The following is a 14,327-nucleotide window of genomic DNA, read 5'->3' on the forward strand; positions in this document are numbered from 1 at the left end:
TTAACTAAAGCATGTAGAGAATGGTCTAGCTTAGAGTGCTGACTTAACCACGTCATTACTTACAAAGTGGAAAGAGGGTAGTTATGAGCAGAAGCTGAATCACATTTGGATCAATGAGGGAAAGCTAGCATGTTATGTAATGACCACAGTGGCTTGATCACACTCTCTTTGTTTAAAAAAAAGGAGGGTTTAATTAGTATTTTTAATCCTCCAAAGTTTATGCAGTTGTACATTATGCCCATTAAGCTGAGATCAGCCGTAGTTAGCTAGAAAAAACGGAATAATCAGCTCCCCAGATGTTACTGTAAATGATGTATGTTCAAGTATACTGAGCTGCTTCCTGTCCACAGTAGATCTGATTCTTTATATGGCTGTGTTAATTATTACAGTGTAGCTTTGATAAATGCCATGGTCCAAACTATTGTGATGCAAAGTTTGTAGGTTTTATGTCTCTGCTGTTGAAATTCAAATTTCCATCCACAGATGTCGTTAAAGAGAAACACAACATCGTCTTAAAGCTGCAAAACTGGATTACTTTTCCAAAACAGCTCAAGAAAATAGATCCAAAAAGGGGGGGGGGGGAGGAATAGCAGTCTTTATCTTTTGACACTTGTGTTACATAAACGTCAAACGATAAGAGCAAACAGTTTTCCTCTAATGCTGTGTCATTTTACGGCTTAAAACCGTATCCTCTGTTTTCTCCATGCTGCACTGTCTTTAATACATAATGCATGAGAGTGAGAAAAGGAGGGCAGCTACATAGTCATCACTAATCGACCCCTGAGAGGAATCGCCCACGTGCTCGGGGTGACGGTGGTGGGAGGAATGAATGGGCTTCAGCGACGGCGGCTTCCTCGCGTCTCTGTGAATGAGGTTAACAGTTGCTTTCGTCTGAATTCTGAAGGGGCTCAGAGTGTTACGGTGAATTAGGCAAAGTTTCAGGAGTGGGCACTGGGTCAGACATTACTGTCAAAACGTCCCTGGTGTGAATGCAAACCAAACTATGTGCATTTAAATCAGAATTACCACCTGACGACAATATCTTACCCTCTTTATATAATGTTTATTTCTTCACCAACAAGAGGCTAGAAAACAGCTTTTCATGTTGAAACTCATTTTTCATGGATGTCAGGATTGGCTCATTTCCACTTCAGTTGTGTGCTGCTTTTTGACTATTGCAAAGATTTAATTTGAACAAAAGCAATTATTAATTCATTTACAACTTTTGTTAGAACTACATTTGCTTGTACTGGTTTGTCTTTATGTGAGATGAGGTTTGCCTTGTCGTGCATAGCAAAACTGAAAAATAAATACTGAATAGCTACACAGTATCCTCCGCTGTAATTATGTTTAGACTTTATAATAGCAGTCAACAGCTTAAAACATCATCTTTATATTCTTTGTTTACTGTCATCTGTAGCTGCTGTATGGCAAGACTTCTTATTTATGTTGTAATCTATTAGTGCATGATTATAATTACAGTTCAACATTATATTAAATACTAATTCACTCTAGATAACATTAGTCAAGAGAATTCTGTTGTTACCATCTGCAATAATTCATTTATTGCATTATGGCTCTGTTCCAGGACCATCGACCTAGTCTATGGAAAGGGGCAATGAGGGATTTATGGTGCCATGGGTTTGCAACCTACATAGATGTTTGTGTGCAGTTGGCTGAAATGTGTGTCGAAACAGGAAAGGAAAGAGTGCACAGTTCACCATGTAGAAGGAAGAGCTCAGTCAGACCTATAAGTGGAGACTTAACATCGTTTTTAACACTTTAGCTCTTTGTATAAAACTTAGATTTTCTCTGCAGCTAGCTGGAGCAACAGTAGCACAGGAGTAGCTCACAGACAGACTGTTTATTTGGTCTACTAAACTGTCACCCTGGTGACAGAAAACAGCCACAACCACCTTCAAAGCCATGCATAGGCTCTCCACACGCCTTATTTAAGCCCCAAGGTTGTGAAAACAACAGAAGTGGGCCATTACTGTCGCTATTCTCCTCCACCTCTTGAGTTGTGTAACCTGTGTCACTAGAGCCACAACCAGATTAAAGGCATGAGTGTATGATTGTGTTGTTTCTTTAACCTCCATTTTAATGATCTATCAAATCAGATGCTCACTGATAAAAGGAGATGTTAGAACAGTTTAAAAAGATGAGACTTTCTAAATGACCAGTGCAGTTGGTATACTGAGCTCTTAAGGCGGACAGCATGAAAAGGATCATATGCAGGTGGGTTGTAAAGTGGCTTGCAGATTAAATGGCGACTCTGGGCAGACTAAATGTTGTGTGCAGTGCAAGATTTTCCAGTTGTATGTGTTGAAGGAGTACACTCAGTATGTTTTTCCCCCATTTTATTTCTTTTTATGCACACCAAAGCCAAAGTAGATCCATGCTCTGATGAATTAAATTCACTGTGTGTTAATATTTACAAGGAGACTTCTATAGCATTATATTTATTTATTTTTTTTCCCTTCTATATAACAGCTGCTTCTTGAATATGCTACTTTATATGTTTCGATTATGTTTGTCTCATTCTCTGGATGTTTTATGAACCTGTTTTTAGAACTGCTAAATCTTTGTTTTTAAAAAAAAGAAAGAAATACACAACAGACTTCATTCATTAGCAGTGTGATGTGCTCTTCCTGCTGCTTCCCTTTCTGTCTTGTCTATGTCACATTGTGATATCTGACACCCCACACAGTCCCAGCCCATATGTGCTCACATCATACACTAAGTAACAAAGCAAAAGGTGGCCAAATTAGAGCTTCGGTGTAAGCCGAGTTGAGATGTTGCCTGCCTCATATCCACATGGTGCACAGGCCTACGCCAGATCAACAGCTGTGTTTATCTAAGCTACAAGTCACTAATTACATTGTAAAATACTGGGGTTGGAGGTGAAAGGCAAAGTAAGAGAAATAAAATGTAATAACTAACCAAGAATCAGACAAAAGGCATTACCATCTCCTCACTGGGGCCTCATTAAAGTGCATGGCAGGTAAACAGATCTGAAAGTTACGATGAGGCCATCTAGCTACCTGTACATGCACAAACACACCCCCTAAACACATTTTCTGCCCCTTAAACAGTGTAGCAGGCTGGCTGCAATGATTGTGGCAGTCTGATGAAGATGACACTCTGGGGATTGTGGATAAATCAGGCCAATAACAAGGCCCCTGACGGTCTGCCCCCTTACTCTCCCGGCCAATAAAGCCATCTGATCATCCTTTCCAAGGCTCTGCTTTCACCACGCTTTGGAGGTTTGGATTTACGAGCTCATCAAAGCCAGATTGGGGATCTTTGGTTGCAACAAAGTGGGACAGAAAGCTGGGGTTTTATTTGAGGGGTTGACTTTATGGAAATGAAGGCTGAGTAAAAGCATTTACAAATCACATGTGCAAGGGCGACCGGTGAAAGCAGGAAGGCTGCTGTTGAAATGTTTAGTAGAACACAGACAGGGCACATTATTAGCTGGCAATACTGAATGTCTTTAATCTGAAAGTATTCTGTAGTGCCAATAAAAGGCCTACTAACGGAATTGGACTGCAGCGTTGGCAATCTAAAAGGTCTAATTCAAAGCAGGAAAAAAAACAACCATTCCTCTTGTTGTCACCTAAACACAAAGCGTGACAAAATTCCGACATGGAAAGACAGATAGGCCGGTGCGCCACACTTCACTGCACTGACGAATGCCTGAGTTTCCACATCCTCCGGGGATATTGAGCTGGTTTTCCAGTGACATGCTCGATACGCATGTTGGGTTGGAGGGGGAGGGGTGAAATCAAGAGTGTGTGACAGAATTTAGTGAAGCTTCAAACATGCACTGTCCAGAGGCTGTCACGGGAAAACATTAGGCTGAAGCTCAGGTCAGCAGCAATTATCATAAATCAATAGAGTGCTCGAGTGAGCAGCTCACTGCTCAGTAAAGATCAACGGCACAATCCAGACACCGATTCCTCATTCTTTCAATCCAGAACATGCTGTCATTTTAAATTTTACCTCTGGCTAATGTACACTAATGATGTGAAACAAATGTTTTCAAACTCAGTTTAAACATTACAATCTCACTGAGAGAGACAGGACTGAAGAGTACATTGAATATCTCTGCAAAGCTGATGCATCATTCAGATGGACTGGAGGATTATTGCCAACGGACAGCAGTATGAGCTCAAAGGAACACACATTAGTCAAACATGTTTGAAGGACACGCAATAAAACCAGCTAATTGATTCATTTACTGAAACCACAAGGTGCTCAAAGCTAATCTACAGAGCATTAATGCAGATCTCATACAAATGAAAATTTTATCAAATTTCTAACCGACAATGGAACCAAAAAACAAAAAAGAAATATCAAAATATATTCACACTTTCTGACTCTCCTGATTTTCTGAACTATCCAAAACTTTTACATTTACTTCAAAAATAGTCCAGAAATCTTATGTTTTTCTTTCACGTTTTATTTTTAGTAGTGGAAGGTTTGACATCTTTTGTCTTATCCAGTATGTAACATTTAGCCTATTCAGTAGTTTGTTTTTCACCCAAACAATGTCATTTGTGTTGAAACTGAAGATCATTAACATCAGTTCTCTGTTAATTATAACAATTAAATTCAATCAAAACAAAAATAAAAAAAAATAACAACCTCGAGACACTTTATAAGGTAAAGACCCTACAATAATAGAAGGAAAACCACAACAATCAGAGAACCCCTATGGGTGAGCAATTTGCGTCAGTGGGAAGGAAAAACTTCCTTTTAACAGGAATAAACCTCTGGCAGCATTAGGCTCGGGGAGTGGTAGCCATCTGCCACGACCGGATGGGGATAAGGGCAGGAAGACAGGATAAAGACACGCTGTAAAAGAGAGCCAGAAATTAATAAAAACTAATAATTCAGACTGGTGTATAAACACAGGGTGTGAAAAGACGGGGGGAAGAAGACGCCTCCAGTCGCCTAGACCTATTGCAGTGTAAGGTCTGTGTAAGTGAAGGTCTCCTGATCCAGCCCTAACCACAACTATAAGTATAATTGTGTCCTTCTGGTTAAAAACAATTCAAACCAGCTTTTGGTCTAGCTGAAGTTTTTCACTTTATGGAGGTGATCTCAGTCTGCTTCCAAACCAACTCTAAACCACCAAGTGGTTTGTTTATGTTAAGAATGTGATCCCGCCTTGATTCGACAAAGTGTACACGACAAGTCTGAGCTAAGCACCTTTCCGTGGCCACATATGCTTTGCATTCTGGGATGCAGCAGACTCCCATAGGAGTGCAGATCTCCCAGATAAATAATAAATGGCAGGAGTAAATTTTCCATTGTATACACTAGTCCAGAACACAGCACCTATCTATGCAGACATTAAGCATGTGGTTTGTATTGTATTTTGCACAACTCTGTTGCTTGTGAAGCTCGCACACAAGAATTTCACTCACATGTGCTGTACCAATGTACCTGCACATGTGATGTGACAATAAAAGTGATTTGATTTGATTTGATTTGTAGGCAGGGACACATTTTGGTTTGCTTTAACTTTTTCCCTGAGAAAAGAAACCGAATCACAGGAAAAAGCTACAAATTTACAAATTTGCCAACTGATTTGGACCACATTAAACTATAGTGTGAAGAACCCTTTAGCGTGTTAGTCTGAGACACACATGCACTATTTCAAACCTGTTTCCTGGGTGACTAAATATGTACAACAACCAATTATTAATAATCATGAAAAAAAATCAAAGTATCCCTGTGTTTCTTTCAAGTTCTCGTGGCAGGATATAAATGAAAACAGTCCATACTGCACCTTTAATTGGCAGTTATTTTGAAATTCGATCACTTTCAATCTCTGAAAATGTGATTTTGTGTTTGATTTGTTCAGATACTTGTGTCAGATTTTCCCTCATTAGCCTCTTAAATTCTTTCCACTATCAAGGACCTGTGGTTTGTAATTTGCCATGTTTTAAAGGCGACAACGACAACAAGGCTACAGGGTGGCCATGTCTGTCGCATCTCTAATTTATAACATTTTCAATTTCATTCAAGTGAAATTAAATTAGTGAGAATTAGTGAGGATACAGCCAAGTGGAAAATGAATCTGCCTGTGAGCCACACTTCAGTTGCCATGGAGAAAGTTTTCACATTATCCAAAAGCATTGTGGGCTGTAAGATATTTATAGGCTACAATCAATCTCACAGCCTTGAATTTTATCCATTTATTTTTTAAATCTGGCATTTCTTTAAAAGTCAGCTTCATAGTTTAAGGAGGTTTAAAGATCAGAAACTTAGGTACTAAATAATGAATAACATGGAAGTTTGAGAATATGATATACTACAATATAAAATAAAGACTTTTTTGCCATATAACCAGTGTCATATAAAAAAAGACACATGAAGAGTTTCATCATTACAGGTTTCTCTGAGAACAAAGGAGGCACATTTCTTTCAAACCCAGCGGTGGGATTGTTACAAAAAAGTTAAACTTTCCTTTGATCAGTTACAGACAGCTGCACTGAGTTTTGTGGAGGTGATAGCTTTCGATGATAACTAAAACACTTTGCAGGTTCAGATAGGATCAAAGGATTACAGATCATGTAGCTGCTGATGTCTAGAAGAAGACAGATCAGTTCTGGGCAGTTAAACAGAGAGGAGGCAGTGTTAGCCTTGCACTAAGTAGCCCACTATTCACAAGAGGGCTATAAAGGAGGGCTCTCCATGTCAGAGTCTTCCCCAAAAAGACTTAAATTATTGCTGCACTTCTTATTGCCTGAAGACACGACTCACCCAACGGGAAACAGTACAAAATAATAAAATAAAGCTCTTTATCCTTTAAAGATATTTTCATTTAGCTCCTGCCCAGACAAGCCCCCTGTGGCTGCGCTGTTAAAGCTGACTGCCCAAGACATAACGCTCGCCACGTCTGATAAACCCACTGCTATGGAGAGTATGTAAAGCTTTGGAAAGCAATTAAGGCGGAAGCTCAGAATACACGAGAGGGGGGTGTCTCTTTTCTCGTCATTGTCCCTGCTCTGACAAACGCTGACAGGTACTGTGATGTGGATGGCTGAGCTTGAATTTATGAAATATTCATTTTAACAGAGTGAAGGTGGGGGTGGCCTATGTATAATTTATAACATCTGTATTTATGTTGAGATGTCATGTGCTTTTTTTTTGGGAATCTTCATGCTTTCATTTCTCAAAGTGGTAAAAATCAGATTGCTTTCAATGTGGCAGGCTTCAGTGTTGTCAGTGCAGGACTGCACAGACATGGATGCAGAGCAATCACTGGTATTGCGCTCAGTAGCACAACACAAGCAGGAAGATGAGGCGAGTGTGAGCACGTGAATACAGGGGCTGAAGGGTAGAGGATTAAATGAAGCAGTAGAGGACTTCTTGCCCCTCCCCCTGCACCAGTCCATTCCTCTAGCTACACCAGGTTTATTGTACATTATGGTAATTTAAAGGAATAAAGCAACAGCACAGACACAGAAAATACAATGATCTCCCGATTCCGACCAGCAGCATCGGCACTATGAGCGGCCACTCAACCTGTGTTTAGGAGACTGTGCAGATTCACAGATTGTAGGGGGATTTTTTTGTTGTTTGATGGAGCAAACTGAGTGGTTTTATAATAAATCCACAGAGCAAACGGAGAAACAAGAAGTGTGTCTGAGCCGCAGTCATACAATGACAGCCCTGGCACTGTGGTCTCGACTGGCATAAGGCAGTCTGGTGTGCCAGGTGCTGATAAGGGGATTGCTTGGCACAGCAGATCATACTCCGTCTGGGATGTTTGTTTGAGTAACAGCGTGGTACATACAGGAGTCAATTCTGCTGTCACACCACTATTTGATTTTGTGCGTCACTGCATGCATATCGCATGAGCGAATGGGCATGCGACTGTGTGTTAAGCGCAAACTGCACGCCTAGCTTTAATGCTGACAGAGGGCAAGATTAAATACCCCTCTTCCACCTCAGCAATGCTGTGATGTTTGCTTAGGTGGGGAAGCTTCAAATCCTCTGGGCTTTCCCTTCATTATCAAAGCCTGCTTATCCTGTGAGATACAAGATAAGATTCTCCTGAGGGAGCGGTTGAGCCAACACCCGTCCTGCAAGCTTGTGGGAAAAGCCTGCAAAGGGTCAAACGGATCGATAAGGTCAGCCAATCAATCCTGTACAAAAGTTAATATGGCTTGGATAACCCTTTCATGTCTGAGAGGTTGGAGAGAATGTTTGAGAAAGGTAGGGATGAAAGCAACATGGTGCAAAGGAATCTGCCCACGCGAAGGTAATGTAATGACAGGCTGGGAAAAAGCGCGTGAGTGCCAATCACATGACTCCAAATGTAGGCTATAGTCTGTAAGATGTGTGTAGAGTGTGTACACACTGCACGCCCACAAACTGCTGACAGACTGACAGTATTGCCGTTTGGTTGTCAATCAAAAGAAGCATTTTGAAGCATCCGGGCGATTTGCATTTCGTGTCCTCAATTTGATACGCAGAAAGAGCCACAGTCCACATTCTCAGACTCATGTCTTTATCTATCAAAGTAAATGAAAAAAATAACAAGTTGTACTCTGCACGCTAAGCCGACACATGTCAGCGAATGCGACGTAATCACAACAAGACACTGACATTCTCGCCTGAAGGAGGTGTCATCAAACCGCTGACGCATGAATGCAGAGAAACACACACCAGCAATCAATATTCATAACAGATCATTTGCAGCATATATAGCTGGAAGAAAAAGCAATAAATACTGATTTCATGTGTTTCTTTTGTCCCATCAACAGTCTAAAATCTGAAGTTATTTAACTGTAATTGTACAAACCAGAGAAAAGGCGTCGCATTTGAGAAGCTGGAACATGCATTTGGCGTTAGCTTGACAAATGACAAATTATTGCTGTTAATCAACAATATATTAGTCAACTAATTGATACAGCAGCAGGAGGCAAAGCTTGCAGGCGAGCCAAAACAGGAAGCGCAGAAAAGAAATGAAAATAAAAATAAATAAATAAACAATTGGTTCAGTTTTTTTCATTTCAGTTCACTTTTCATTTCAATTAACACACATGTAAAACTGTGAAATGTTTAAATGTGTGACACGGAAGAAGGTAAACATACAAAAGAATCCAAATCACTTGATCAAGAAATATTGAAGAACAGTTAACTCATTCTTGCTATGTGTTTACGTCTCCCAGTATCAGATGCTTGATCCACAGACTGTATAAAAAATGAACACAACCTTTTAGCATTTGAAAAGTCAAGTGAAATCAATGCACAGTGCTTTAAATGTGCATTCTTTTTCATGACCAGCAGTGAGTCACATGAGTCCATATGAGGTTATAGTCTCAACTGACTATACGATAAAGATGGGTAGCTTTGGGGCGTGACTACCTGCTCCTTTGATGCCTGGTTTATAAAAACAAAGATGGCGATGGCTAAAACGCTGACCATGAGCCCTCAATATGGCTACTTGCATCGTTCATGTACAGTCTGAATTATTCCCAATATGTAAGGAAAGTCTAAGCTTAGTCCAAGCCAATCTTAACATCTAGCTGAACAATCTAGGTACAACTAATTCACTTCATATTTACAGTCCACTGACACCTGCAGAGACCTCACAGTTAAAGCAGGTGTGATTAACTTCAAAGCCTGCAAAGCAAAAACATCAAAGACATGGCTCAATTACATGAGGACACATCTGCATTATGGTGGTGCTTTTAATTTAACACAAAGAACATCTCTGTTATTGCCCCAAAACCCAGACTCACCTTTAATTCTAAATTAGAGATCTACTTATCTTATCTGGTAACTGTGCGAGAGTTGCGTGGGTGAAAACTCAGACAAAAAAGAGAAGCGGCAGAAAGATATTCACCCTAAGAGATAGAGAATAATGCTAATAGTACAAGATTATATCAGGTCCAAAAATACCTCGGCGCTTGTATAACTTGGAGTACAGGCTGAGCTTTTCTAGTCTCACAGGTTATTCATATGCAGAACAAAAGCTGGTGAATATCAATGAGAGCACGACTTGGGTCTGGAAACAAGAAGAACCTCATGATCTTGTTTCAAGGGCCGTAATCAGATAATAGCTGTTGATGACTGGAAATCGGAGGTATTTACAATAACAGATGTTTGCAATTAGGAACCCTTTTGCTGTCAATGAATACCATAAAAGGATATTTTTTTGCATGAATTCAGGACAAGTTTTAGAGGATGTAAAAGGACGACTAAAAGAGAAGGAAAATATAAAATCAGTGACAACAGGGGGGCTTTTCATTAGTTTGGCAGCACTAAATCACCAATAAATTTCCCATGATATCAGTGTAATACTGACACATCTGATTTACATTTCAAGCTGACATATCTGATTCATCATCTACTGAGATTCAGTCAGACTCTTACTTTCTGGAGGAAGAGGACGATTCTCTGAACCATTTCAGCTCGCTGCTCCTCCAGGCTGAAGAGCGTCCGCGGCGTGCGGATGAAGACCTTTGTTTTGCCGTAGGCCACGTCGTGGTCGAACCCACAGCCCTGCAAGAGCCTCTTGACTGCATCTTTGTCTGATGGCAAGTCGTGGTTTGGCCAGGTAAACTCGGAGATCATCTTATATCTGGAGGAAGGACAAAGTGTTTGCATGAAGAAATGTGCACTGTGTGTCAGCAGATTTATGACTTTAAATTTAGATCATTGTGGGAGGAATTAAATAGGATCTGGATAATTCTATATATATATTTCACTTTGCTGAGGACTTCTTTCTGTCCTAATGAATCTCCCATCAGCCCCAGCTGTACATTGCATTTGTTTACGATGCCAATATGTCAAATCAAGATGGTACTTTATACCTGCTAAACATCAACATATTAGCAATGCTATAGTTAAATTCAGAGAACATTTTCTAGATATATTTTCAGCATCAGATTACATAGATATAACAAGTCCTGGGTTCAAAAACAAACAGTTAAACTCCTTCTAATCTTCTCTATACTTCTTCATCGACACTCTCAAAGCAAACGTCGCATCATCATCTTCTATTACTTCCTATTTAATTGCAGACTTTAGGGGTGGTTGCCGGAGTTCAGGATGCCATCACTGCTGCCAGATCAAATCAACAGTTTTCAAAACTTTGCCACGTAACAGCTGCGATCTGAGTCATTTCACAGCTGATCCACTGGTAAGGCTGTGATATAATGCCATCACCGAGGAGGACTGGAGTAATGGAGTTGGATGCCTTGTTAGCATGTTATGCAAAAGTCTCATTATTTAATCCTCAATCCAGCAGGATTTCTAGGAGGGCAGTGGGTGAATGTGACAGCTGGGGAATAAGGGTGAGGCACAAGTATGTGTACTATTTTGGAGTGTTAGTTAATACACTGTACACTGTGTAAGTATGGGATTGATCGCATTATGTTCCATTAGAACAAAACAATCTTACAATTATTATATCTTCTATCAGCAGTGATCAGTTCCCAATAAGTGATATTTGACTTGTATTTTTAATTAAAAAAAGAACGTGAAGCTTAAAATGTCAGAGGACGAGTGCTATCGGAGGACTCCAAGAATCCACATCTGTCCTGTAACAGTCTTTAAAGTTTAACCCTGAGCTTTTGTTCTGCTTTGGCCTCATTACAGAAATGTAATGAGGCCAAAGCAGAACATTCTTATGAACGCTGCTGCGTGCAAGACTTTAAACTGTCGAGATTATGGATCTCTTTGATTGCAGATTTGTATTATTAATTTAGCATCCAGTGAAATGTTAATATGCCCATTGTTAATATGTTGATAAGTTCTAAGACCCCAAGTAATGTCTCTGGATATCTCTTTTGTGTTGAAACACAAACAGATTAAAAGAACAGCACACATGAAAAGCCAGAATCAGCTGGTTTTGCAGCCTGTTGTCAAAAACTAGCTCTAGATATAAAACAGGCAAATTTAGCAGATGTTTTGGTCAACGGGTGAAAGAAATGCACTATACATCACTACTTGCAGTACATGCATACGTCATACTGTTGTATACAGCCTATACTACCCGCCTGTCACAGGATAGTTAACAGCAGCGCAGAGTCAACAGAACAAACAAGAACTAAACAAGCTCTTGTGAGTTACCCAAGTCCCACTGGGGGCATCACGATGGACTGCACCAATAAAACAATGCACTGCAGCACCGTGACAGTCAGACACAGGTAATGCACAGAGAATCCAATTACATTTAAAAATAAAGACCCCTGCCTTGCAGACTAAATGGTGTCCCTCTGAAACTCCCCAGGTGTCTGTGTCATGTTAAAATAACCACAGAGAACAAAATATACTTGAAGGATAAAAAGTAAAGGTATGCAGGATCCTTAATTTACTGTTATTGGATGATTATATTAGTGGAAGCAGCAAGTCTATGTCAGAATCAGCTAAGGTGATTTTCTATTCTGTCTGGTTTTATTACTATGTGCATATTAGTATTGTCTACCAGGTGTGTTTTTAAAGTGCTATATAAATAAATAAATGATGATGATGATGATGATATTCTGCCTTACATGTAGCAGTAGGTAATAAGTTTCTTAAAGCTCTGTTTGAATGCACTAAACGTACTGGAATGTACTAAGTCTTTAAATTCAATCTTTTAACTTTTATTATTTATAATAGTTATGGTAACATTATGTTTTTTTTTCTTGCTAATAACTTTTGTTTCATGTTTCATGATCAAAAAAGTGTTTTAATGAACGATTTTCAACTTGGTCAAATATGTTAGATTTCTTGACTAAATTCCTGTATTGATTTAAGCCTCAGAGGCCAGTTATTGCACCTCCAGTTGCAAGCAATTTAGAACTAATTAGAATGTAAACAGGTTTGCAACATGTCGAAGCTTTTGCCTATGAATAAACCATGAGTTTTTAAACACAGGTCACTGACTAGTACTTGCTGTTTGTTTGTTATTGTGCCACATTAAAACTGGGTAATTCTTCAACAAATTAAGATGCCCTATCAGCATCCCTCTTCAGTAATTATAATCAAATGTGGGTGTTTTAGAATTGCTTTTAATCAAAAGGACAAAACATTACGCTAAATTACTGTTTAAAAAAAGAAGACACTGGAGGGATTATTTTGGAATAGCTGCTAGAGATGCAGCTGATTAGTTGATTGGATGCTGATTAGGTTACACAACACAATATTTACACCCCACAGTCAAGACTTTTTGTGCAATATCCTTGATGCCTGATCGACGCACAGCTTCAGGGGTTCAATAACATTTTAATAATAGTGTTTCAGGTGAGGGAAGCTCAGTCTCTTATTGTACAAACATTTTAAAGCTAATCTGAGAAGAAAATGTTTTTAAAAAAATGAATCATGCACCACAAACCTTCAATCTACCATACTTTCATCTAGCATGAAAAATACATCAAACTATGATTTATAATTGTGGTCATTTTTCTCAATGGTCTTGCTTAATTGACTGAACCAAATTAATTTACTGCTCACTGAGGAAAAAAAACTTCAACGTGCAATTAGATCAGGACCACTTGATCTTTAATTAAATGATTTGGTCTGTTGTTGTTCTAATGCGTTGTTGGCATGTGCTGCTGTTCGAAAGCAAGATTTGCTGCATTCACACTCAGCCCCTTGGGGACTAAAAGAATTAGGAATCCAACCAGTTTTAGATTTGTAAAAAAAAAAAAAATATGCGGAGCTACCCGCTGTGGCGAACCCTTGTGAATAAATGAGTAATTGAAAGTAGGTTATTTTTCTTCTACTTGGACAATACTCATGCTTCAAAGGCCTAAACTTTATATTCATGTGTGTGTTTATTTTGAAATATTGTATTAAATTTGTCACATTTGATTGTTTTCTTATGGATGTTGTGTAAATGTGCAACACACGCTTGGAAATACTGCGATGGTTTTGATTCCTTCTTATGCATACAAGTTGTAAACCATCTGGGATGCAGTGTTGGTAAGGTTAAGTGTTTCCCAGCACTGAATATTTGATGTCCCGTGGACATGGTCAGGACGGATGATTGAGTGGTGCTCTCCCTCTCCAACCGCCTGCGATATTGCAAAGAGTCAACCATCTGCATGTAGGAATGTCTGCTCAAACTGACCCCAGCATTTTGGCTATGTGAAAAAATTTCTGTATGTTACAGAAACGGTTCACAGAAATGTGTTTATGAGGACATTTAGGGCAAAGAAATAGGCTCCAAATTCATGCAGCTGCTCATTTTACACCAACAACTGTCACTTTAAAGAAGACTGTGGAGTCTTAAAAGTAGCCTCGGCCTCAGCTTTCAAAGGGGGTGAGGAAATGACAGAGTCTGTAAATACGTAACATCATGTTTACTCTGC

The 14,327-nt window shown here is 39.4% G+C and overlaps 1 protein-coding gene across 1 annotated transcript in view; it reads right to left on the reverse strand.

The window, feature by feature from the left end:
- Positions 1-14,327, reverse strand: part of myo1d (myosin 1D) — a 121,503-nt gene that overhangs the window by 51,486 nt on the left and 55,690 nt on the right. Inside the window, exon 16 of the mRNA XM_086304301.1 lies at positions 10,402-10,609. Within this exon, the coding sequence (XP_086160427.1) occupies positions 10,402-10,609 (208 nt within the window). The remainder of the gene's footprint in view (positions 1-10,401; positions 10,610-14,327) is intronic.

This window comes from Aulonocara sp. 'chitande type north' Nkhata Bay, linkage group LG8 (genome assembly GCF_057382095.1).
Source record: "Aulonocara sp. 'chitande type north' Nkhata Bay isolate Kocher_YH1m ecotype deep benthic linkage group LG8, A_spYH_male_GT1.1, whole genome shotgun sequence".
In the NCBI taxonomy this organism is placed as follows: Eukaryota; Metazoa; Chordata; class Actinopteri; order Cichliformes; family Cichlidae; genus Aulonocara; species Aulonocara sp. 'chitande type north' Nkhata Bay.